Here is a 23,414-nt window from a genome sequence, read left to right on the forward strand (position 1 = left end):
GTATCAAAACTAGTCCTAGATTTGAGAAAGGTTACAACTTAGCTGCAGTATGTACAGTATGTTGCTTTGTTAAATCTTATGCTCTGATTCAGGATCTAATTGAAGAGGAACATACTGCCTGCATTCTTTTTTGAAAAATACATCAAATTAGCATTATAATTAAAAACCCTTTTAGCCTCCACCTTGCCAGAGTCTGGCTTACCTCTAGTGGTGTTCGTCCTTGTGACTTCCCATTGGAGGCATTTTTCCTGCTGGTACCAGTACCTCTGAGCGGGTCAGTGTGTTGACCACTGCCATGGTTGTTATGGTGACCAGACAGGAGGCTGTCGCCTGGCAACAGCGTCTCTGCCCAGAGACGACACACGCTGTCCTTACAGCAGGTTAGCAGTACGTTACACACTGAACCTCTGTTGGGAGAGAAAAAGGAAAAAAGTCAAAAGGTTAAGGCTGAAGTCCAGTGGAAGGTGATGATCTTATCAGTAATGATGGTAATCACCCAGTACTAAGAGTGCTGTTCAGCAGCATGTTGAACAACAAACGCCTGGTGGTAGATAAGGTAAAGGTCAAAAAGTGAAGGTTAACGTTATCAGCGATGACTCCGATAGCAATTCTGTGATAAAGATGGCACTGACAGCAATCCTGTGCTTACAGCAGGCCAACACTACAGTACATTACACACCAAATTGCTTAAGAGGGTAGTAAAATAAATTGGTAGATATAAACACAGCTTGAGAGGTGGAATAAAGATACCTGTAATAATATCTTTCACTGACAGGCCTTCCACATAGTGTAAAACAGGGATCACTTGAGGACTGACAGCAAAGCCCAATTTATAGCAGAAAATGAGCTTATTTCAGCATAAACATTTTACCTAAACATTACTTTCCCTTACTGTCTAGGTTATATGGCTGAGGTGATAGGTAGAGTTACAGTAATCTCTTCCCAATTAAACCTCTTGTATGCTAAAACGGTGGTGAACGGTGTCATATTATCATTTGAGTCAGAGGACAATTACAGGTCAGATAAGAACATTAGCAATGCTGAAACAAAGCTGAACAGAACTGGAAGCTCTACTGGGAGTTTGTACCGCTGTGCAGGTCTAACCTATTTTGCATTTGCTGCTTATAAAACCCCTTAATTTCTATCCCACCCACGGAATATACTTGGTGGGTGTATAAACAGAAACAGTGAAACTACCTTTGGCAACAGCAGTAGGACAAAACTTTCAGCCAGTAAAACAGGCCTGTAAAAATTAGGATTTATGTCTACTGAGGCATGCATTTTTTTATTCCAGGATAACAATGCATGCCACAGTGTAAAAAAGCTTATAAAACTATTTTATAGCTTTTCATAAAGCCTCTGATTTCTCAGAAACATGTTCTTTAGGCCGCAAGAAGGTATTTACATTACTTTATTAAGCGGCTATAGCTGCTGTTGTTGGTATGATTGATGACTCTTTCATATACTGTACAACAGGGTTACAGAGGTCTTAAACAGAAAAAGCCCATGCCTGCATAATAAATCATCCATAAATCATAATCATGATTGCTTCCACAATTCATAATCCTCGAATATTGGTATATCTGCAATATTGACACATTTCATGTCACTCAGAAGACTTGCTGTAGTTGAAAATATTTCAGATGTTAATTCAAAAGAATAGTTCATAGTTCATTATTTACTCACCCTCCACAAGTAGAATAAAAAATGTGTTTCTCAAATAATCAAGACTAATTTTGTGATTTTTATGATCACAAATATCTACCAAAATAATAATAATAATAATAATAATAATAATAATAATAACATGACATTTCAGTCATAATCGTCCACCCCTACCAAAGGCTATTGTCTTAACCTGGCAGGTAGTTGATGTTTACTAACTTACGCCTTTCTTATTCTGTATTATAGAATTATATGTTGCTGTAACTTGTCAGTGTGGTGCATTGTCTAGCAAATGGGCCAGATGATAAATTAAACATATGATGGCTGTAGAAGGGATCTGTGACAAAGAGTCAAGACAGAAATTGTGGTTTCTTCACTGCATTTAAGACTCCTAATGCAATCTTTGCAGCTGTCCGTACCGTGGCATGTACTTGCTGGTCTTCCTCCAGGAGAAGCCGGTGACAGAGCGTGGATGGGCCAGGTAGACAAAGGAGAAGGCCAGCTCTCCCTGGGTGTTGATGCTGGGTTCTGGAGGTGTGAAGAGCTTGGAAACCCCAGACTGCCACTTACTGGTGCTGTACCACACCTTCACCAGGCAGTCGTCCTGCAGAGGAGAGACAAACAGGGATATGACAAAGGCAAAAATGCAGAAAAGTAATTGAAAAAAGGATTTTGCTGGATTGTTGTTGTGCATGTTGTTTGATATGCAAATCACAGTGTTTACACATACAACAATTAAAATACGACTGTACAAATCTTCATGAATGATGGAATGCATGTAACTAAATATATTAGGAGCTATGAGAAGCTCCATTTCTGTTAAAGTCATGTACTGACACAGTTAAGTAGCCTTCCACATTCTTCTAAATAAACCAGTTCTCTTTCTGTCGCACCTTTTTTTATTAAACAATGGGTTGGGACCCAAAATGGGTCTCAGGTGAGTGGCTGGTGGGTCTCTACAGTATGTGAGAAGAGTGGTAATATGGTTCAATGAGCGTAGGTCCTGGGGTTAGAGTAAATTTCTTGTTTGGGTCCAAGTTTGCACAAGGAACTCCTGGTAAAAGCCAACATACCTGTCCAGCAGTAGCAAAGAACTCCCCGTCAGAAGAGAACTTCATTAGATTGACTGGAGAGGCCGTTCTACAACACAAAAAACACTAATATCAGTATTTTAAGTTGGAAAAAAATATCAAAATAGGTAAATTCAAAGTAAGATGTGCTTAATAGAATATCCATAGCCAGACAGCTCAAAATTACATATGTTTGGTTTTACTAAAGCATTCACTATTTACTACATAACAGATAATAGTGTTATACAAACAAATACAAGGCAATGGTACAAGATATCCAGTTTTAGCAAATTTTGGGAAGTAAAGCAATACTGTTAAAAGATTCACTGCATGACACAAAAGAAAACACAATCACCATATTGAAATTAAAGAGGGAGGCAACACAAAGTGCACATTTTGTAATTTTCAGTTCTTACTTGCTGTGCCAGATGCACCTCCAGGCAGAATGAGTATCGCCTATGGTCATCTCGGTCTGCTTCCCTTCCTCCTTAACTTCATCTTTCACCCCGTCACCATTGGACCACAACTGGAGGCTACTAGAGCCTGTTAGGAGATGGCTGCCTGGGTGCACAAAATACACATTCACTCTTTACCTCATAGATACGTTCACGTTTAGTTTCATATTTGCTGGACAAATAATCTGTTAAAAAAGAGAACTGTATGCATGTATTACAACAGGGGAGATTCATTGACAATTTACTGAAATTCTCATTCCAACTTAAAACCTTAGACCATTGTTGTAATTTTTACTTTCTGAAGATTTAATACTGTATATTTTTGTGTAGTGCTCAGGTTTCAACAGTACCTGTGGGGTGCCAGGCCAGGTTCCGCACTATAGACTGTAAAACAAACTGACCACTCTTCTGCCACTGGCAGTTCAACTTCTGTACACAAAGAACAAAGACAACATTAAAAAACACCATTAATCTCAAAAACATAAGATGGGACTAGAAACAAATAATTTTCTGTGGACCTTCATATCAGGAGGTACTATTGCATGTAAGAAACAACGGTGAAGCTGCTCTCATGTGAATCACATGGGATCAGGCCACATGGACGGCAGCCATAATATAAGGAAACTTCTGCTGTGAAAGAGGTATTGGGCTGCGTTCAAGATAAGTGTAAAATCCTTCCATTCCTTGTGACTGTTCTTCTCTGACAAAAGAACACTGTGCAAAAGATCGATATAACCTGACCTGACTACTGGATGGGAATAAACAAAATTCAAAAGAAAATGTGGGAATACAAAAACGTTCTGTTGACTGTAAAGTTAATACTGCAGTTATTGGTCTTTCCTTGCTTCTATACAAACTACATTAAAACTTAAAATAAGACATGATGATGATTTGATGATGATGATAAAATGATCATTTGAATAAGAATGTAAATACATTCATATATTAAGTTTTGCATTGGTGTAGACTTTCAATACGTTCTACTGTACTGATGGATTTGGATGAACAATGTTCTACTTTATTTGAAATGTCAAGATAACTCTGACAGAAAGAAAAAAGGACTCATTTTCCAGGATGATCTGAATACATGAATAACTAGTCTATGACTGGAAGGTGCTGTACTCACAGTTGACGACGTGTCTTTCTGATCTGGGTGCTGAACTGGCTCAAAGACACACACAATGCTTCCATAGGAAGCTGCAATCTGTTAGCAGCAAAAAAGAAAGACATATATCAGGTATTGAGTAGATATTTTTTTATTCTGATACAGGATACACAAGTAAAGCTAAGGACATAAAATTCTAAAATCTGTAAGAACCACAAATGCATTGAGTTCCATTACAAAATTAGATCTGCATCATATGAAAAAAAAAAAAAAAAAATCATCACCTACTTTTACAAAATGAGTCTCACAGCATTTGACTTATTAAATCTCATATAATTTCTTGACAAAATATTTATTTTCGGAATCATCTCTGTTTTTGAAATACTGTGAATTACATGTGGCAAAAATGGATATAGATAGCATTTTGGAATGAAGCCCTTCATTTGTTTTTGATCATTTAAATCTTGAATTGTGAGTGTAACAAAAACAACTTCCTAATTGGGACCAAAGAAAGGAACGACCTATATTGTACAAAAGTCTCAGCAGCAAGAGTGTAGTCACTGGTTATTGAACATTAAGCTTTTGAAAAAAGACCAAAAATATCCTGGGCCTATGACAATCCTTTGTTGACTCAGTGTCTAGGCTACAGTAGGCACTCCTCCCATTAATGCATTAGTTGGGGCTACATGCTCAAGTACTAACCATGGGAGCCACAGTCGCTATGCTAAACAGACTGAATGGATGAAATTTCTTCGGCAGGGAACAGAAATAACAAGCTTAATAAGGTCTAGGACCTTAGATAATACAAGTTGTGTCTCTAATGGGGTAAATAATATGCCAACTGTCAGAGACGCTGAATGTCACTAAGGAGTGAGTCACACACATACACGTACAAATGTGCATGTCTAAACACACACACACACACACACACACACACACACTCTACTGCAGACAGACAATGGCTCATGGCACAATGATACATCAGGAAACTACACTCTTTTTTCCAGAAACTAGTTTTTTTTTTTCTTGTTAAGGAGAAGAAAATGCAGAATACATATGCTCGTTTTCCACTTTGGTTGACTGGTGTCTTTCCACATCGTTCTAATACAGCCTGGCCTGGAGATCTTGTAGTCCATTTGTTCAGGCTTGACAGTCAAAGAAATGCAGTTGTTCAAGCTTCATCACATTCCAATGCAGGCCAAAATGTAACCTATTTATCCAGTAAAACAACTAACAATATAGATCTTGTCCAAGCAAGTTATCATGTCAGCATGGGCCTACTTTGAGAGTGGCAATAAAAAGATTAAATCTCTTTTTCTCAGGTTATGATGGTTATTGTACTTTGGTCTATCTTTCATAAAAATCCATCTGAGCTTTTGGGATCATATGAGGTGACAGAGATAGGCCCAACTCACATCTTAAAGATCCAGTTAAATTATTTTGATTTAGTCAGGAAAATCTTGCTATAACATCAGTAGTCAAAATCCCTGTTCAAGATAAGGGGAGAAATCAGAAATTGCAAATAACCACATTCTCATCATTGAACACCTGCCAACACTGCTCTCACCAGCCACCAAAGCACCTCTGACTTGCCTTTCTCCTCTCTTTCATGCACACTGTCCCCGCCAACTGTCTGACAGACTACACCCTATCTCATTAACTATGATGCATGCGGTCAACCAATGAGAACATTCATTAAAATCTTTGATTATTTGACAGAACTTTGACCAGGAGGGTGTTAATCAAATGTCCACAAGACTGAAGTAATAATAATTTGAGTAACTTTACATAAACATGCCCTTTGTTAAAGGTGTCACTGTGACACAAGCATTTTGTGCTTCTCAAATGCCACATTTCCTATAAACCCTGCTGCTTTCTGTCGCAAAGAGGATGTTGCAACTTGTCCCCCCTCCCTGGCGGCACTCTGCGTGCATTTGTTTTGAAGAGCAAGAAGAGGAATAAGAGTCGATATCAGGCCTTGATAACAGTGAATATGCATTCCATTAGGTAAGCGTGGTAACGTAGAGTTGAAACTATGCACTGGAATTTAGTTGTGTATTACTTGCAATATAAAACAATTCCTGTTCTGCGTCGTAAAGCAATCCAGCAGACTTCCCGGTGGCACGCAGTGTAAAATTAAGTGTAGAGGCTGGTAGATGCTCCCACCCTTCTCGACAATGGTCTCATTTGTTTACGGAAATGTTTCAAGCATTGAATGATTTACCACATACACATTCGAGTTTTCATTGCACTGGGCCTTTAATGCCTGACAACAATCATATTATGTGCTAAAAAGGTGACAATATGAGCACAGGGAATATAAGGTAAATAGCGCTGTGTAAACTCACAGCATGGTAAATAACACGATGTGAAGTGGGGAAATGAGTTGGAGTTAGCGAGCATACCAATAGAGCATGCTTAACCAAATACTGCTAAAGGCATGTGAGGTTAGCCCTGTCTCAACTGAATCAGATTAAAGCATCACATGATGGGAGTGGTAGCTGATTGGGTGACTTTATTTTTTAATATCCATTAAATCAGGCATGCCTGCTGTTTTAACAAGGCTACCACCACCCCCAGTTAAGAATTAATGCTAGACTACAATGATAGCCTGGCAGTGATCACTTCTGCCTTTCATATCACTGTGACTGAAATGGTCAGAATGATGATGCAGATGTAGCAATTCAGGAAGTCCCACTTTCTGTTTGACTGCAGCATTGTTGCTCAGTAACTAAGAGGAACTGTTTAGTGAATACTGCAGTAATAATAATAATAATAATAATAATAATAATAATAACTGATTACATTTATATAGCGCTTTTCTAAGTACTCAAAAAGCGTCACATTTCGGGGGTTGGGGGTGTAGCACCCACCTGGGTGATGCACGGCAGCCAGTTTTTGCGCCAGAACGCTCACCACACATCAGCTATCTCAGTGGAGAGTAGAGGACTGAAAGAGCCAATTAGGTAACGAGGGATGATTAGGTGGCCATGATGGAAGGAAGGCCTGTTTTTTGGGAATTTTGCCAGGGCACCGGGGTTACACCCCTACTCTTGCGATGAGTGCCGATGGGATCTTTATTGACCACAGAGTTAGGACCTTGTTTTAACATCTCATCCGAAGGACGGTGCTCACTCACAGGACAGAGTCCCTGTCTCTGCCCTGGGGCAGTGGGGATATTATTCATGAGACCAGAGGGAAGAGCACCTCCTACTAGTCCTCCAACACCACTTCCAGCACCAGGTGGTCTCCCATCCAAGGACTAACCACAGCCAGACCTGCTTAGCTTCCCAGACAAGCTAGCGATGTGATGCAGGAGCTATAGTGCTGACTAGGATAGGGGATTTGGCTTCCACTGTAGATAGTGCTGCACAATATTGACGAATAATCATATTGCAATTATCTTGCTGAATATTGCAATTGTGATATAAATTGCAATACAATATACAGAAACAGATTTTTCAATATTTTAGATTTTTCAGCAAACAAGAAACATTTTTTGCTCTGTTTGAATACAATAAAAGTTTTTTTTACATTGTGCAATTTAATGTATTTGCCAGAAATTGGCTGCAGCAGATTACCATGTTTTAGAGTCCAATTTAAGCAGCCACCACTCTTAAGTAGTTTACATTGCAATTTTCTTTTTTTTTTTTTCAATTAATTGTCTAGCGCTAAGTGCAGCTCAGCAGTCTTACTCTGAGAAGTTTGATAAATATGGGTAATGAGATTACCTTCCATCCATACTGCATTGTTCTTGTGTTTGAAAATAATTTTATGGAATTTCTGCTTTATCAGAAATTATGCAGTGGAGAAGCAGGAATCATGGAGCACAGGGGGAAGGAATAATATGCAACAAAATAAATGAGGGGGATTTCAACTAATGTTACACGTACATACAATGCACAACACATCAACCTGTAGATCCAATAGGACAGACCGCCGCTCCATTGCTCTTACCTGTCCTCCCTGTAGGGAGCAGTCCACACAGCCCACCTGGATGTTGCCATGCTTGGCCCCTGGGATGATCTGCAGACGCTCAAAGTCACTGCCCAAAATCACCACGTCACAGCCAGACGCGTAAGCCTGTCACATGAGAAAAGGAGAGAGGGGAAAGAAGGACAGAGATGAGGAGGACACTCAAACCCATCCAGAGAGAACTGCATGAAGGGTCACTTGAACCGGAATTAAAACTTATGAGTGCCCTGCGGCCAGTGTCACAGCATCAGACATGCCATCATATGATAGCTGTGGAGTACAAGCAGATAAGACTGATATTCTACGCTCAATTTCCGTGGCTCTTGGGAGGAGATCCTCATATGAGCTGCGATTCACTGTGACTATCCACAGACATCGACATCTATCCTTTGCCTCCTTCACAAGAGGACGGAGGGGCAGAAATAGTTCTGTTATTGATCCACTCAGTGACAGACTCCATAGGAGGAGTATCAGATTCAGTTTGCTATTAGATCCCAGTGTGCAAAGGCAGTCACAGATACTATCTTTATATTCCAGTCATGCAGCACAATCCTAAAATCTAGCTCCCTAACCATGAAACTTCCTGCAGTGGGGATAGTGATCTTGCACCAGGAGCCAAGTGTCTGATCTCAATAACATAGCGGTAACATAACGGGATGATAACATATAGGCTAAATTCTAAGGTACTTTGAGATTAGCACTACTTAACTGCGACATCTGACGAAGCTAACATATAATATGCATGTGCCATTTGGTAAATGCCTTTATCTAAATGCTTTGCAATACCCTGACTGCATATATTGTGCATATATTTTTTTTTAGCTTGGGTAGCCCCAGTGGCAATCAATCCCCTGACCCTGGCAGTGTTAGTCCATGCTCTACCCAGTAATACTGCTAACACGGCTTACTACACTTCAGGTCAGGGAGAATTGAGCGCTCCTCAACAACACCAATGTAAGTTTTATTCTCTATTTAGGCCAGAAGACTAAGGGCTAGAGTTACAAATGCCGCTGAATGGCTGGGAGGGAAATACTTCCAGAGCCTGAAATATCTTACCGTGAATGGCACATTGTTGACACTCCCTACAGAGAAACAATTGTCTCCAGGGTTGACAGCCCCTGTGAGGACCTGATGGAGATTCATGGTTCCTGTTTATAGTCCCCTTGTGTTGTCTTTCCCTCACAACACACTCCTGGTCCAGGTGAGATTCATGGGAAACCAGTGTAAGGACGTGTTCATCCTGGCCTGTAGCTTGTAATTTCACTACAGTATCTCCACAGACGTCCTGGTAGGGAGAGAGAGAGAGGCAGGGAGAGATAAAAACAGTGAGATCTAAACAGAGAGAGTGTTTTGGATCAGTAATCGTCAAGCCCAGAGCACTGACATTAACAAAGCATATTACTGACTGCTGGATATTGACTGTAAATTGATTTAACACTCAACACTAGCAATGTAATCAAGGAGGAAACAGTTCATCTGCACAGTGTCTCTATGGTACAATATATCAGACCCTGAATATACGGTCAATGCTTAATTTGTAAATGATGAGGTCCCGGAACACCAAGGGGTCGGTGTTCCCGTGAGTCGGTGTGGAGGGAAAAGGTTCAGGAGCATATCAAGACAACAAGCGCATTGGAGGCACGGTGGTGCTCAGTACAGCCATACAGCTTACTGTAGACCTAACAACCTGAACATTACTAAATGACTGACTATATGACCTTAGAGCTCCGACTACTGGGGACCTATATCAATATTTGATTATTGCATAGGCTTAATAATGCTCATTTTGTCCAAACCGATGAGTTTTTACAAACCTGCCCTTCAAGTAGTGGACTAAAGATATAACTGCGCTGTGCACAACATAGAAATGCCCACATAGGCTACTTGGCTGTGAGACATCCTAATCATACATAAACACAAGGAAACTGCAATGGCTTCAACCTCATTTACCAGACAAATTCTGGCTTGAGTAGTTACGCATCAATATTCAATACAAATACTTTCATAGGATATCTATTTTGAATGTAGGAAACAATGTCAGCGAAGAATGAAATTACAGCAGTAAAACGTGTCATGGTCATGCCATGCAGCTAGAAGTCGGCCTAAATGCGACACTCAGCTGGACCGCGCTGGTTTTAAAATTCCCACATTGATGTGAGGCTTACAGCCCTTCACTCAACCAATTCTCATGTTATTACCAATTATTTCTGGACACTCAACATAACATGCGCAATTGCCCACATATTTAACTGTGGGACTTACAGGTCCGCACTCCAAATAATTTCTGTTTCGCAGTCATCTATGCAAATATGAATTTAGATGTTATTGTCCCAGCAGAGACCTAACAGAATTACAGAATATGCTAACACGTTTACAAACAAAAAACATCATGCTTACCTTTACAAAAATTTTCCAAAATAGTCCACACAGCGGACATACTATAAAGGACAGCAAATTCAACTTTTAGTCATGACGCTGTCTGAAGTTTACCATAACACACTCTGCAGAGCAGCTCACTCATGTGACATGATTACTATGCGCTTGTTGCTACTTTCTAATAGGGTAATCACCTGTCTTGATATGGAAATGAGCCAATTCGGTTTTTGGAAGGGAGGGGAAAGGAAAGAAGAGTCAACTATTGGGATTATTACATGGCAGACAAAAAAACAACAACAAAAAACGTTTCATGCCACCACAGGTGCCGGGTCCACGCAAATAGGTACTGGAATGCAGGTAGTCCAAAACCGTGAGGTGCTGGATCTTGTTCCGGCAGGATCTGGCACAAATTAAGCACTGTATACGGTACATCAAGTTTTCTTAAACCTTTTCTGCCACAGTCTAAAACTACATGAATTTAGTCTCACCATGGGACCCAGACTCATGAAAACATACTAGTACTACTGTCAAGAGAGGACCCACTGCAAACAAGAATAATAATCTTATCTTGCTGGCCTGTTTCCCCACAAGGGGGTTTATCATCAAGAGTTTTCTGCTTGAGGGTGTTTTGGTGAGGGGGGTTGGGGTGTATGTGGGCGGGGGGATACTTTCAGGGGGCCCAAAGCAAGAGGAGGCCCTCAGACAGGCAAGGTGATACTGTACTAAAGTACAGTATGCATCAGGTAGTGGTCCGTCCTGTCAGAGGGCCAAGAATAGCAGCACCCCTGCCAGCAGGTTGACCTGGGATCAGCTTCTGTGTGTAGCCCAGGTGGAATTGGCAAAATATTGTAACAACATTTAAAGTGCAATTTGGGTCACGTCTGAAAACATGTTACGTTAAGTATTTGACACACAGACAGTACACAGAAAGATTGTCACAGTAATGAATAACTTAAGCAGATGAAAAGTTGTCACTAAAAAGTGTTTTAGATGCATGCTTACGGCGTTGGGACTATGAGACAAGTCAATTTAAACAAAAATGTCTACAGAGGCACTGGATGGGATTAGTTATTTGGGTAGGCGGAAAGACAACACCAGAGCTATCCTTTTAGAAATGCTAGAGAATATATTCCATATCTGTAAACTAGCACCAAGCAACTACAATAGTTTACAAAAGCCTTTTATTTAAATGGGGTGTAGGTCAGGTCATGTCAATGCAAACCCGGTCATTCCACTTGTCCCGGCAGCTAGAGGCTTTGACACAAAACTGTCTTGCAGACACAGGCAGGACCGGGCTAATCAAGCTAGCTGACCCACAGAGTAAATGAGCTAAATCTCTATCACAAAGCTAGCTACGCAAGTCTGGAATGCTTTATTACTAAGCAAACGAGTTAGCTGCCCTACATGTCAGGCAAGGCAGATCTTTGAAACTGCCGGTTGATAGAATGTATTGGGCGCAAGTTACACAAAGTCGGCGTGGATGTCAGCAAGACTAAGAATCGATGATATGACATTTTAGTCACTTCACATCACAAATTCTCTACTTTTTCCAAGTGAAAAACAAACTCTCAGATGTCACAGGCTGTCACAGGCCTACTTTGATGGCTAACACACGGTGCAGCAGTATTTTATAACTGGATGAAATTGAGGTTATGTTCCGTGTGGCAACTCACGTGATAACGCTCCACACCAACACATTATGAAAAAGAATGACAACACAACTGACTGACGCTATGTCAGCCGTTCAGATAAACAGTAGTACCATTACTGAAGTGTCTCCATAAATCACTTTAAGCATGCTGTCAATATATCTGTTAAAAGTGTGGGTTCAAGCCCGAATCATGAAGCTAACTTAGCTGTCAAGTTTAGCCAACCATCTGCAGCACAAAATATAACAAACATCGTAACACGTACGTTAAACGCTGACCAATGTTATACGCAAGTATTAGCTACTCACTTGTACTGTTAGTTTGTAACCATGCCCCGTTGGTGTAACGTTAACGGTTAACCTGATCTTTTGCTGCTCCCTTTGATGAATGTACCTGACGTTACAGTTGCAATCTCTTCAGCTAGCTAGCGTTAGCACGCAATAGCTTGAGAAGCTCGCTAGCTAGCGACCTTAGCTAAGCTACAAGGCTAGCTAGAGAGGGCTGAGCATTAGTTACATGACACACATTCAGGCTGCTTGCCAAGACAAATATACAGTAGCTACTACTCAAAATGCAACCCATAAGAAGGAGCCAATATCTCTCCCAAAGTTGTCAAATATAAGGCATCCTAAGAGGAAGCTTCTCCTTAATGTTGAAGATGTGTCACGATGATGACTGTTTAGGTGCAATGCATTGTGGTCAGTGTAGTTTATGACAGCAAATCGAGCAAGCTACTAGTCAGCAGCAGTGTTTTGTGGTAGGCAGCAGACAGATTAATTGCATACTTTCATTGTATCGTATCTATGCAGGCAGTTGTCACATGCAGAGGTTGTCACATGCAGAGGTTTCCAGTGGTTGTTAATGTAAATTTTGCAGCGTCTGAAGGGCCATGATCACCACTCAAGGTCAGTAACGTCATCACACACAGATCATCAGCAGTGAAGCTGCTTCGTGGCCACAAGTAGAAGAAGATGTGTTGAACTGTGTTTACAGTAGGCTATGTGAAGGAGGACATGTCGAAAAGCGAAATTATAACAGATTATTTTACTGTAAATCACAAGTCCTAAAACTGCCACGAAATAAAGTACCTTTACTTTATTAAGTAGCTTTTACTTCTGCATAGATTTGTCATCATCCTCAGTTATTTAACCCGCCCTCAGGTTGGAGGAGAGGTGGACTGTGTCACATCAAGATGTCCTGCCAAACAACCAGTGGTGGAATAAGTACTGAGATCTTTTACTTAAGTAAAAGTAGCAATACAACAATGTAAAGATACTCCATTACAAGTAAAAGTTCTGCATTCAAAATCTTACTTAAGTAAAAGTACATAAGTATTGGCAGCAAAATGTACTTATAGTATCAAAGTAAACGTACTCATTATACAACTGTCCCATTTAGAGAGTTATATTTTTCATAATTATTGGAATATTAATACTGATTTATTGACATACATGTACACGTAAGCAGCATTTTAAAGTTGTCAACGTGAAGCTAATCTTAACAATTTAGCTATACTTTTGGGTAGTCTAATCTATAACAATGCTATTTTATAGTTATTTTATAAAGATGATCAAATGTTTTAAATATAAAATATGATCTGAAAAGTAACTAGTAACTATAGCTGTGAAATAAATATAATGGAGTAAAAAGTACAATATTTCCCTCTAAACTGTAGTGGAGTATAAGTACAAAGTAGCATAAAATGGAAATACTCAAGTAAAGTACAAGTACCTCAAAATTGTACTTAAGTACAGTACTAGAGTAAAGTACTTAGTTACTTTCAACCACGCCAAACAACCTTGAACTGAACACACTCAAACACTGTGCAGATGTGAATTCACTTCTGGGGGAAGCTCACTGCTCATCAGTCTTAATCGATGGCTCATCTATGAACATCTCCTGCTTAATGAAGACAGGACAACAGAGGAGGTTCCTCTGGCAGCAACTGAAGAAGTTCAATATCTCACAGCAAATTCTGGTCTAATTTGACAGTTCAATAACAGGACACATTCCCTCATCCTCCATCACAGTTGGGTTCAGCTCTTCCTGTAGCACAAGCTGTGTTGTGTTGTTAGTACTGCTGAGCAGCTGTTTGTCTGTCAGCTGCCTTCCATAAAGGAGCTACTGTATATGACACAGAGTGGAGAAAAGGACAGTGTGGACTGTTCCAAATATTTTCTGTCTGGTAGTTACCATCACAGTTATCATGCAAAACTCCAGGACAAATCCCCACACAGGACTCCTCCTTGCCCTATAGCACTGTTTGCACACCTATTATATATACTTTCATACAATTTCTTATCACCCAACCATTATTTGCACAGTCTCGTAACACTGGCGATGTTTGCACAACGTTAGGCGACTTTAGTCTATGTACAGTATGCCACTTTGCAAGCCCAGGAACTACATGTGTCCATATTCTGTAATACTGATGATCTGATTCATACGTTAACAACCACTTGGTGCACTTTAGGACACTCAAAGCACCTCTTCCACAGCTGCCACCATGCTGTGCGCCTTGCTTCCTGACTTACTGTGATTGTATGCTTGAATATATGGTGCTATGCATAGCCTACTGCCTTTTGTATGTCTCCCACTATTCTTCAGCACTATATGTAAGGTCCTGCTGTCCTTTTATTATGTACCTGTATGTACTAGTATGTTACTATGTAAGCTATATGAGCCATGATCTATTGATTTTTGTTGGACCCTTGAGGCTCAGGAAATGTTGCTTACTCAAACACCTCCCAGCTCAAACTCCTGCTCGTTGAAACATGAAATGATCTGGGAATACTGGATTCAGACGGGCTTTGCAGGTTTGCAAAGTAACCTGGTTTTATATAAATGACGCTCCACCATATCCACTGCAGTATGTCATAATGGATGTACAGTAACTGCTTGTCCACTTTATCGAAAAATAATGCAGAAAACAGGGTATTCCACTCTTAATTTCTTATGGGGGAACTGTTTGTGTCATGTATTTATTTTATTGTATTGTGAATTTGTATTTTGATGTATTCTCGTTCTAAATAAAAGCAAAACCAAATAATTGTTATTTATTTGATGAGGGAAGGACAGTTTCCATATTTATATGCCATCTCTGCATGCTTGTGCTGTAAGATGGAAAGTCACTCGGTATTGTTATATTTCATGAACTATTAAATAATAAAATTCCAGGGCGTTTGGTTAATTGATCAAAATATGGATGTAAATTCATCGACAGGTGAGATTATTCCATTTTCAGTGCTGGATAAATTAAATGTTTAAATCTCAATGCCCAGCAGTTTGGGTCTTTGGCCTTTCTAGTGTTGAAGAAATAAATTCAATTTTTTTTTTGTTTTTAAAAATTAATCTCAGACGGCCTTGCTCTATATTCATGTCTGAGAATCTCCGACTGCAACAGTAAACATCAGTGCAGTTTTCTGAGACTGTGAGATGAGAGACTGAGGTGAGGTAGGAGGTGTTTGAAGTCCTTGCATCCACTGCCACACTGTTTTTACAATAAACCTCTGGGTTCAGCTAGCCTGAATAGCCACATGATGTCACTGTTGTTCAACACACTGGACTCCAGTTTGCTGAGACCAGTTCAAAGGGCCTAGGGTCTAGCTGGACCAGCATCCCTGTTCTGATCTGTTCATCTGCTGAAGGATGTTCATGTTGTGGTGTTTGTGCATGTGCCTTTCTCTGTGTATGAGTTAGACATGAGCCAGTGTCAAATTTTCACACTACAAATACCTTGGTCAAAATTATCCTTGTAAATTATAGTATCAAATTAGCTGAAAGATTGCTACAACATAGTAAAATTCCTTCACTGCATTGCAAAATCACATTTATTAAGCACAGAACATTCGATTTCTATTACATTTTTATACATTTGCTTGTGTGTACGTTCTAGTGTGTGTGGTGTGATCTTCAGTCAACAGCCTCCATATAAATCCTGTGTTTCCTGACATTCTGCTTGCCCTCTACTGTAGTGGGCAAAACACTGATGAAGTAGGGGGGGGCGGGGGGGCACTTCAAGCTCAATTAAAGGGTGTGGAGATAAATGGGACAGACACTCTCCCCATGAATAATTAAAATGGCTGACATGTCACTGACATTAGGGAGGGCTGGCGACATTCTTTGCCATGGCAGTCGGATGGCGGTGATGGTGAAACTGTTGACTTCCCTCTTCGGGAAGTAGGTCACAACGTTATTAAAGATGCAGCCTCATACTATAACTGTGCTAAATATTACATTGCTTTTTAGTATTGGCACACTCATGAATGAATACGGTATCTATTGACACACACACATATGAATATTGTATCCATGCAGTTTAAATTTATGTACATATAAAAATACATACACACGCACACACACACACACACACACAGATTCCATCCATCCCAGTGTAAACATGTCACACCATCTTGCGTTACCGTCTCTTTGTTTTCCACCAGTTGGTTGGGCTTTGAATAACATTCACAAAGAAAATAAGAGAGGATACTTTACACTCTAACCCGAGCGTGATGCGTCAGGCGTTCTGTAAGGGATCTTGTTGTCAATATATTCTCTAAGTTTGTAGGAGTGCCTGGTTCTTTGTTAGCAAGAGCAAGAGGCAGGCTTCTGAAAAAAAGAACGAAAAAAATGACTTTGTACTACGCTCTCTCAACTGAAACTGTAAAGAACTGTATTCATCTTGAATAGAGAATGAAAGCTGCGAATAGTTGAATAGTGAAGTGCTATTTGGCAGATATTTTTTAACAGCCCACAGTATTGTGAAGTTTACTGATAATAAAATGCAATATGATCTGCATGACGACAGATAATGAGTTTTCAGCCGAACCCAGTATTTCACTGCCAGAATGATGGTGTGAGCAGAGAGCTAAAAGTTAAAAGAAGCCCTAAAAATATTTGTCCATCTCTGTACTGGGTCCCAAATATATTTGGCAGCATCCCTCAGAACCTGCATCATACAATGGAGCTGGAGGAAGTGGGCGCAAACAATCAACCTGGTATTTAAATCAATAGGCTATGACCTTGAAAGGCACACAGTGTAGAATACATATCTTTGATGACCTTTGGTATTCTTAATGTAAAGTTTTAGGGTGAGTGTTAGTTTTGGGTGGGCAGCTAATTTTTCTGTCATGATATCATTGACAGCCTCTGCTGCAAGTTGTATATTTTACATTTAACACTGATATACTGTATGTCTGTGTCTAAAGAAACAAATAACAAATATAACAAAACTACTAACAACAAAAGTTTAAAAAAGGAATATTCATTATGAAGATGAAAGAAGACTCGGTCTCTTGATCCTGTGAAATTGAAACATATCCATCTATTGTGCGATAAACTTTTTTTTTTTTTTTTGATTAAAGCAACATCGGTAAATCACTTTATTCTTTATGTTCATCAGCTTCCTTTGCCCCTAATGCCTCTGTATCTTGGCATGCTACTTGTTTATATTTTCGATGCAACTCCATGGTAAACAAAGAATTGAAAATTTGAAATTATTTTTGCATATTAAACATGAGACACAAGAGGGCAGTATTGAAACATGAAAAAGTCTTGGGTAGTGAGGCGCTCCAAACCATGGAGGTACTGCAATTCAACCTCATTGACTAAACTGACACTTGGCTGCTGCATAATCCTATTGTTAGATGCAAAATAGGCACCACATTGAAAATGCAAAATAAAGGCTGGAGAATTTTTTCAAGGAGTCTACCCACAACCACTGGCCTGCTTAGTTGTAAAATTATTTAAAATTTATATCAAATTACATTAACATAAATCTTCATTATCAAGTTTGGGTCTCGCTCCAGATAACATGAACTGTGCCCCAGCTGCTTTGGAAGGTTGAATCAGTCCTTCCTAATGCATAATCCATGACTTTTTATTTTCCCCTTGAAATGTGAGATGTGTCTTTGAAGTGCTTTGTGGTGTTATTATACTGTGGCTTGACGAGTAATAATGTTGATGTCTTGTATGAGCTGTAATTACTGGATCTGGAGGTAGGAGGGCAATGCCAAAATAGGCTTGAAGTTCCAGTGTGGCCCTGCTTTGATGTTTCGGGGGGGTGAAGGCAAGGCAAGGCAAGGCAGCTTTTCCACAAGAGAAAATACCCGCAAAGTGCTGAACTTTGTCTGGCAGACAGGGACATGAGTAGTAAACCATAATGACGCATAATGACAAATAAAACAACTGTTCTTTTGAAGGGAATAGCCATTTACCATTTGGCTTCAATAATCACAAAATGATAAATGGTCTCATCTCAGGGTAATTATGTGTAACCTTTAAACACTCATCAAATGATAAGCTTCCATTTCGACATAAATGTGTAAAACAGCACTGAGTGGGATAATGGGCTTTGCTTGCACTCAGTAAACCAAACCAGCTGCACTGCACTGCGTGATAATATTGTTTTTGTTATTGCCATCTCCGGCAGACTTTCTGTGTCTGATACACCTTCTCTTTCTCCTCTGTACTGCAATTTCAACATTGTCCTTGCTTTGTGCGTAGTGCAGTGTCCTGAGTGAAAGCGTCCTTGGCTATGAACGTTGTTGAGTCACCTGGAGATGGGTGTGAGTGTGTGTGTGTGTGTCTGTGTGTGTGTTTGTGGCTGTGTCAGCATGTGTGACTGCTTCCGTACGTCTGCACATGTATCCGTCTGTGCGCGCGTGCATGTAAACGAGTGTGCGTCACAGCATGAGGTGCCTGTGCCTTCCATCTCAGCGTGTTTGTGTTCATCTCGAGCGCAGCCTCGTCCCGCAGAGGTGACTGTGGGACGATGGGAACATGCATCACAGTTTGAGGAAGAGGGGTTAGCAGGCAGGCAGCAGGATATCCCATCACATTAGCGCTGCTGCTGCACCCACTTCCTTCAACGCTTCCCAGCAGCCGCATCCAGGAAGAGGTCAACAGGGGTCAAGCAGGCTCCTCCCCTCTGTCATTATCCTTCCATCACCTGCCGTCCTCTCTGTGCTGACAACAGAACTTTCTCTTCTCTCTCTTCGCCCTTTACTCTTGACTCTGTAGCTTTAGCTCTTTGTGGCCCTCACCCTTTTTCTTTCTCTCCTTGTCTGACTCGCTGTTTTTCTCTTCTTTTTTTGCAGCCCATCTGTTTCCAAATTGTCTTTTTTTTCTTTGCCTTTTATTCGTCTCCTTTTGCTCTTTTGCTAACCCTGTATCACTCTCTATTTCCCCCCTCATTTTCTCTCTCACAGACACAGAGAAGAACTCAGGGGCCCCTGTTTCTTTCTCAGGCCTTTTGTTGAGACTGCGGCTGATCTCTAGATTGCAACTGAGATACGATCCACCCAGTGCTGCTTTCACAGACTCAAAGAGATTAAACCAAATTCTTTCAGAAAAGAATCTCTGGCGAATAAGTTTTTTAGCTAAAGAGGAGAGGACCAGTTGTGTACGGTGTGTCTGAGAGCACAGCCTAATGTGTGTCAAAAACACAGCTGAAATCTGGGGCAAGTGGTAATGCAATATAGATGTTATGTCATCATGAATATTTCATGATACACAACAATGTACTATAGTAGAATAATGTATGGATGTTGTCTAAAGTCAGCAATAGAATTGACAGTTTGATGTCTTCATATTTTGTATTATGCAAATTTAAAATGAATTGTTTCAGCCAGCTTAGTAAGAAATGATAGCTGCCTTAAAATGGGCAAACTTCATTTGCTTTAAACAGCATGTGGTTCAATATTTGAACATGATGGTTCAATATTTTAGCATAAGCTCTATCTTAAACTAACCCACTCAAAACTGAATAGCAAATTTCAAATTACTTATTTGCACCTTAATGACCAGATTTGAATGTCACAGTCTCTCCTAGTTTTCAGCACCAAGGCTTCACAGGTATTTGTGCTCTATTTGCCTAGATGTGTTTTGACGTTGTTTGTGCTCAGGTCTCTTCATCATCAGATGCCTTGGCATCATTCTTTGTCTGGCCGCCTCCTCCTGTCTGTGGAAATGTGGAGTGAACCTGCTTAATGAGGAGACGGGAACATTTTTGCATGATTTAAACAGAGATCAGAGAGCAGACGTCCAGAACACATCTCTTTCAAACAAACACCTGATACCAAATCTGTCTGAGACGCTGTGGATGAAAGGCAACTCTTACGGCAATCTGTTCCATCTCCTGCGTTGCCTTAAAGTTTCAGGTATATATAGAGTGATGTCTATATAGAGTTAACAAGTACATTGAAGTATCAATCAAGTAATGGAGAAAATAGATTATTGACCCATTATTACACAAAGTGGATATCATTTTACTACTTGCTAAATAGAGAGCTAAAACATCATATCCTCATATCCGATTTAAACCACAAAGCATTTCAATTTCCTACATCATCACATTGTCTGTTGACAACAACTAGTAAAATCCAGCATTTAGTGGCTAAGGAGACAGATTGTTGAGCTATGGCTGTTGAATATACCTGTAATGGGGCTGGTTGGTCCATTATCCTCCATGATATCTGGTTATTATCCCGGTCTGATTTATGCTGCTTCTGTCGACCCTCACCCACGGTGACCTACATTCACTTTCATCTCAACCATCAATCATTTAATAGTTCAAAGCCAAGGTCTGTCTGTGGGGGAACGCAAAGGGCTTGATCATAATGGCACTAATTCTCCAATGACACCATAGAGAAGCACCCAATATATGGTATATGAAATTGCTTTCACTGTTTCTCTGTGGATAAAACAGAATGGAAACTACTGCACAATGCACAATCAAGAGATAATAAAGGGGAAGCTGATAATTTTGACAGTCTTCTTCGACGTGTGGGTCCTCTGCAAGAATCCAAATGTGCTCGAGGAATAAAGGCCTGCAGTAGATGCAAATACCATAATGCTTCAAGGTCAAAGTCCAAATGCACAGATTCTATAACAGGGAACCAATGCTTTTCTCACCTCCTGGTACATGCACCCCCCACCCATCCACCCCCCATGTCTTCCTAACAGCCATAAACAACCACAGGGATGAGATAATTGAATAGAAACAACCCCTGCAGACTGAGAAGAAAGAGTGAATGACTCACTAGACAACACTGATGATAAAATATGTAGCAGACTGCAGCTTGAATGGGCTTAAAACATTGTACCCTTTACACCGCGAGGGACAGAGAGAGAGATAGCAAGAGAGGGAGAGAGAGAGACAAAGACAGAGGGAGAGACAGAGAGGGAGAGAGGGGGAGAGAAAGATAGACAAATGCATTGGACTGAAAAATAGATGAGCACTATGGGTGTGTAAGCAGAGGCTGGATGACTTATTCAGTAGGGACTGTGCATAGATGTCATTAAATCAGCTGCTTTACCCACATCTAACCCCCCAGGTGGAGCGAGGCTGGAGTTGGGGGAGAGAATGGAGACCTTGGGTCCAGATCCGGATCTGGATCTGGATAGGGATGAGGATAGGGGTACTAATATTGATAAAGCAACAGGAACTGGTATTGGGACAGAAAACAGAAAAGGGCTAGGGATGGGGCTGGGGTGAGATCTAGAATTGAGGAGCTGGTTGGGGCGTTGGCTGGGGTTCAGCTGAGCTTCAGCAGGGACCAGGATTATTCTGGTCTGGTCTTGGGCCGAGGTTCAGCAGGGGTCGGACTGGAGATGAACTGGGCATGAGAATGGAGCCTGCGGTTCACCCCGCAGGTGAACCGCAGCTAGGATGCAGCTGGGTGCATATAGGTCCAAAAATCCAGTAGGCTTAAGAATGCATAGGACATGCACTCCAACAAATGAAAATTCTTCTTGAATCTTTTTTATTGGACTTTATTTACATTTGGACTTTATTATATAAAGTCCAAATGTTTCAGCCTGCACTAGGCCTTCATCAGTGTAAATGATGACATGCACATAACATACAATTAATATGTCAAGAAGAATATGATCTTGTGAAGAATTTTGATTTGTTGGAGTCCTATGCATTCTTAAGCCTATTGGATTTTTGCACCTGCTCTCACAGCAAGGACAAACAAAGTTGTGGTGAGTCACATTTGATACCTTGAATAGCACTGCCGGAGTGGAAAATGACAGGGACCAATAAATGTCAGCCCAACACATGGAGTGTCAGCATAAGAAGCGATAGCACGCAGCCTGACAGCATGCAGTTTCATATTATATATGGCAGTAGAATGCTAACATTTCTCAGGGGACCTACAGCATGACAAATTGCTCATAATGCACTCATGTAATTTCATTTACATGTTTAGAAATAAAGATGCTTGGAAATCTGACGTCAAAATCTTCAGGATGAGGATGGGGGTACCTGTTCCTGTATTTGAACCCTCAGTTGTATTCCCAGTCCACCATACAGTACAATTGCCCATTTGCAACTGACGTCAACAACCTCTCTCCCTCTCTCTCTCTCTCTCTCTCTCTCTCTCTCTCTCTCTCTCTCTCTCTCTCTCTCTCTCCCTCCCTTTCTCTCTTCATCAGCCGCATGACGTCCATTTGTGAGGTAGATGAAGAAAAGGGGGTTGGGCACCATAACCACACATGCACAGGCAGGCAGACACTAACACAGACACAGACACAGACACACACACACACACACACACACACACACACACACACACACACACGCAGGCACACACACACACACGCAGGCACACAGTCCCATCTGAGATTCTAAAGTCTACGCTCTCTAACTGTCACTCCTAGTTACAGAGCTATCATTCAGAAATGCTGACTTATTCATTGCTTTCATGCAAACCTGGATGCATAGAGGAGACTGGAGCTGGCTGGGTGTGTGTTCGAGTGGATCTGTCTTACAGTATTTTGCTTACAGTACCTTACTCAGCCATGCTTTACATCATTTTGCCATTACAGGTCACCCGCCCCATATCATCTGATATGCTGACGTAGATGCCTCAGGCTTTCACTCACAGCCAAGCTCATCTCTGGAAAGGCTTTTAATTTTAACATTTTTTTTGGCAAACATCGACTACATAGGCTACTGATGATGGGATAGAAATACAGTTGGTGCAGTGAGATTACTTTACATCATAGCACAGCATATTCACTGACAGTGTTGGAAAGTAACTAAGTACATTTGCTCAAGTACTGTACTTAAGTACAATTTTGAGGTACTTGTACTTTACCTGAGTATTTCCAT

General features: G+C 40.6%; 1 protein-coding gene across 1 annotated transcript in view; it reads right to left on the reverse strand.

Annotated features, from left to right (window-relative positions):
- LOC139660779 (dmX-like protein 1) overlaps positions 1-9,555 on the reverse strand; it is a 55,160-nt gene extending 45,605 nt beyond the window's left edge. The window contains exons 1-8 of the mRNA XM_071539010.1: positions 9,327-9,555; positions 8,253-8,378; positions 4,317-4,394; positions 3,541-3,619; positions 3,152-3,296; positions 2,739-2,805; positions 2,085-2,269; positions 203-407 (exon numbers count right to left, since the gene is read on the reverse strand). Coding sequence (XP_071395111.1) covers positions 203-407; positions 2,085-2,269; positions 2,739-2,805; positions 3,152-3,296; positions 3,541-3,619; positions 4,317-4,394; positions 8,253-8,378; positions 9,327-9,413 — 972 coding nt within the window. The 5' untranslated portion in view covers positions 9,414-9,555. The remainder of the gene's footprint in view (positions 1-202; positions 408-2,084; positions 2,270-2,738; positions 2,806-3,151; positions 3,297-3,540; positions 3,620-4,316; positions 4,395-8,252; positions 8,379-9,326) is intronic.
- Between the last annotated feature and the right edge of the window lie 13,859 nt (positions 9,556-23,414).

The sequence above is a fragment of the Centroberyx affinis genome, unplaced genomic scaffold (assembly GCF_046629955.1).
Source record: "Centroberyx affinis isolate AG114_WGS23_722 - 3 ecotype Tasmania unplaced genomic scaffold, CSIRO-AGI_Caff_v1 ptg003382l_1, whole genome shotgun sequence".
Taxonomy (NCBI): Eukaryota; Metazoa; Chordata; class Actinopteri; order Beryciformes; family Berycidae; genus Centroberyx; species Centroberyx affinis.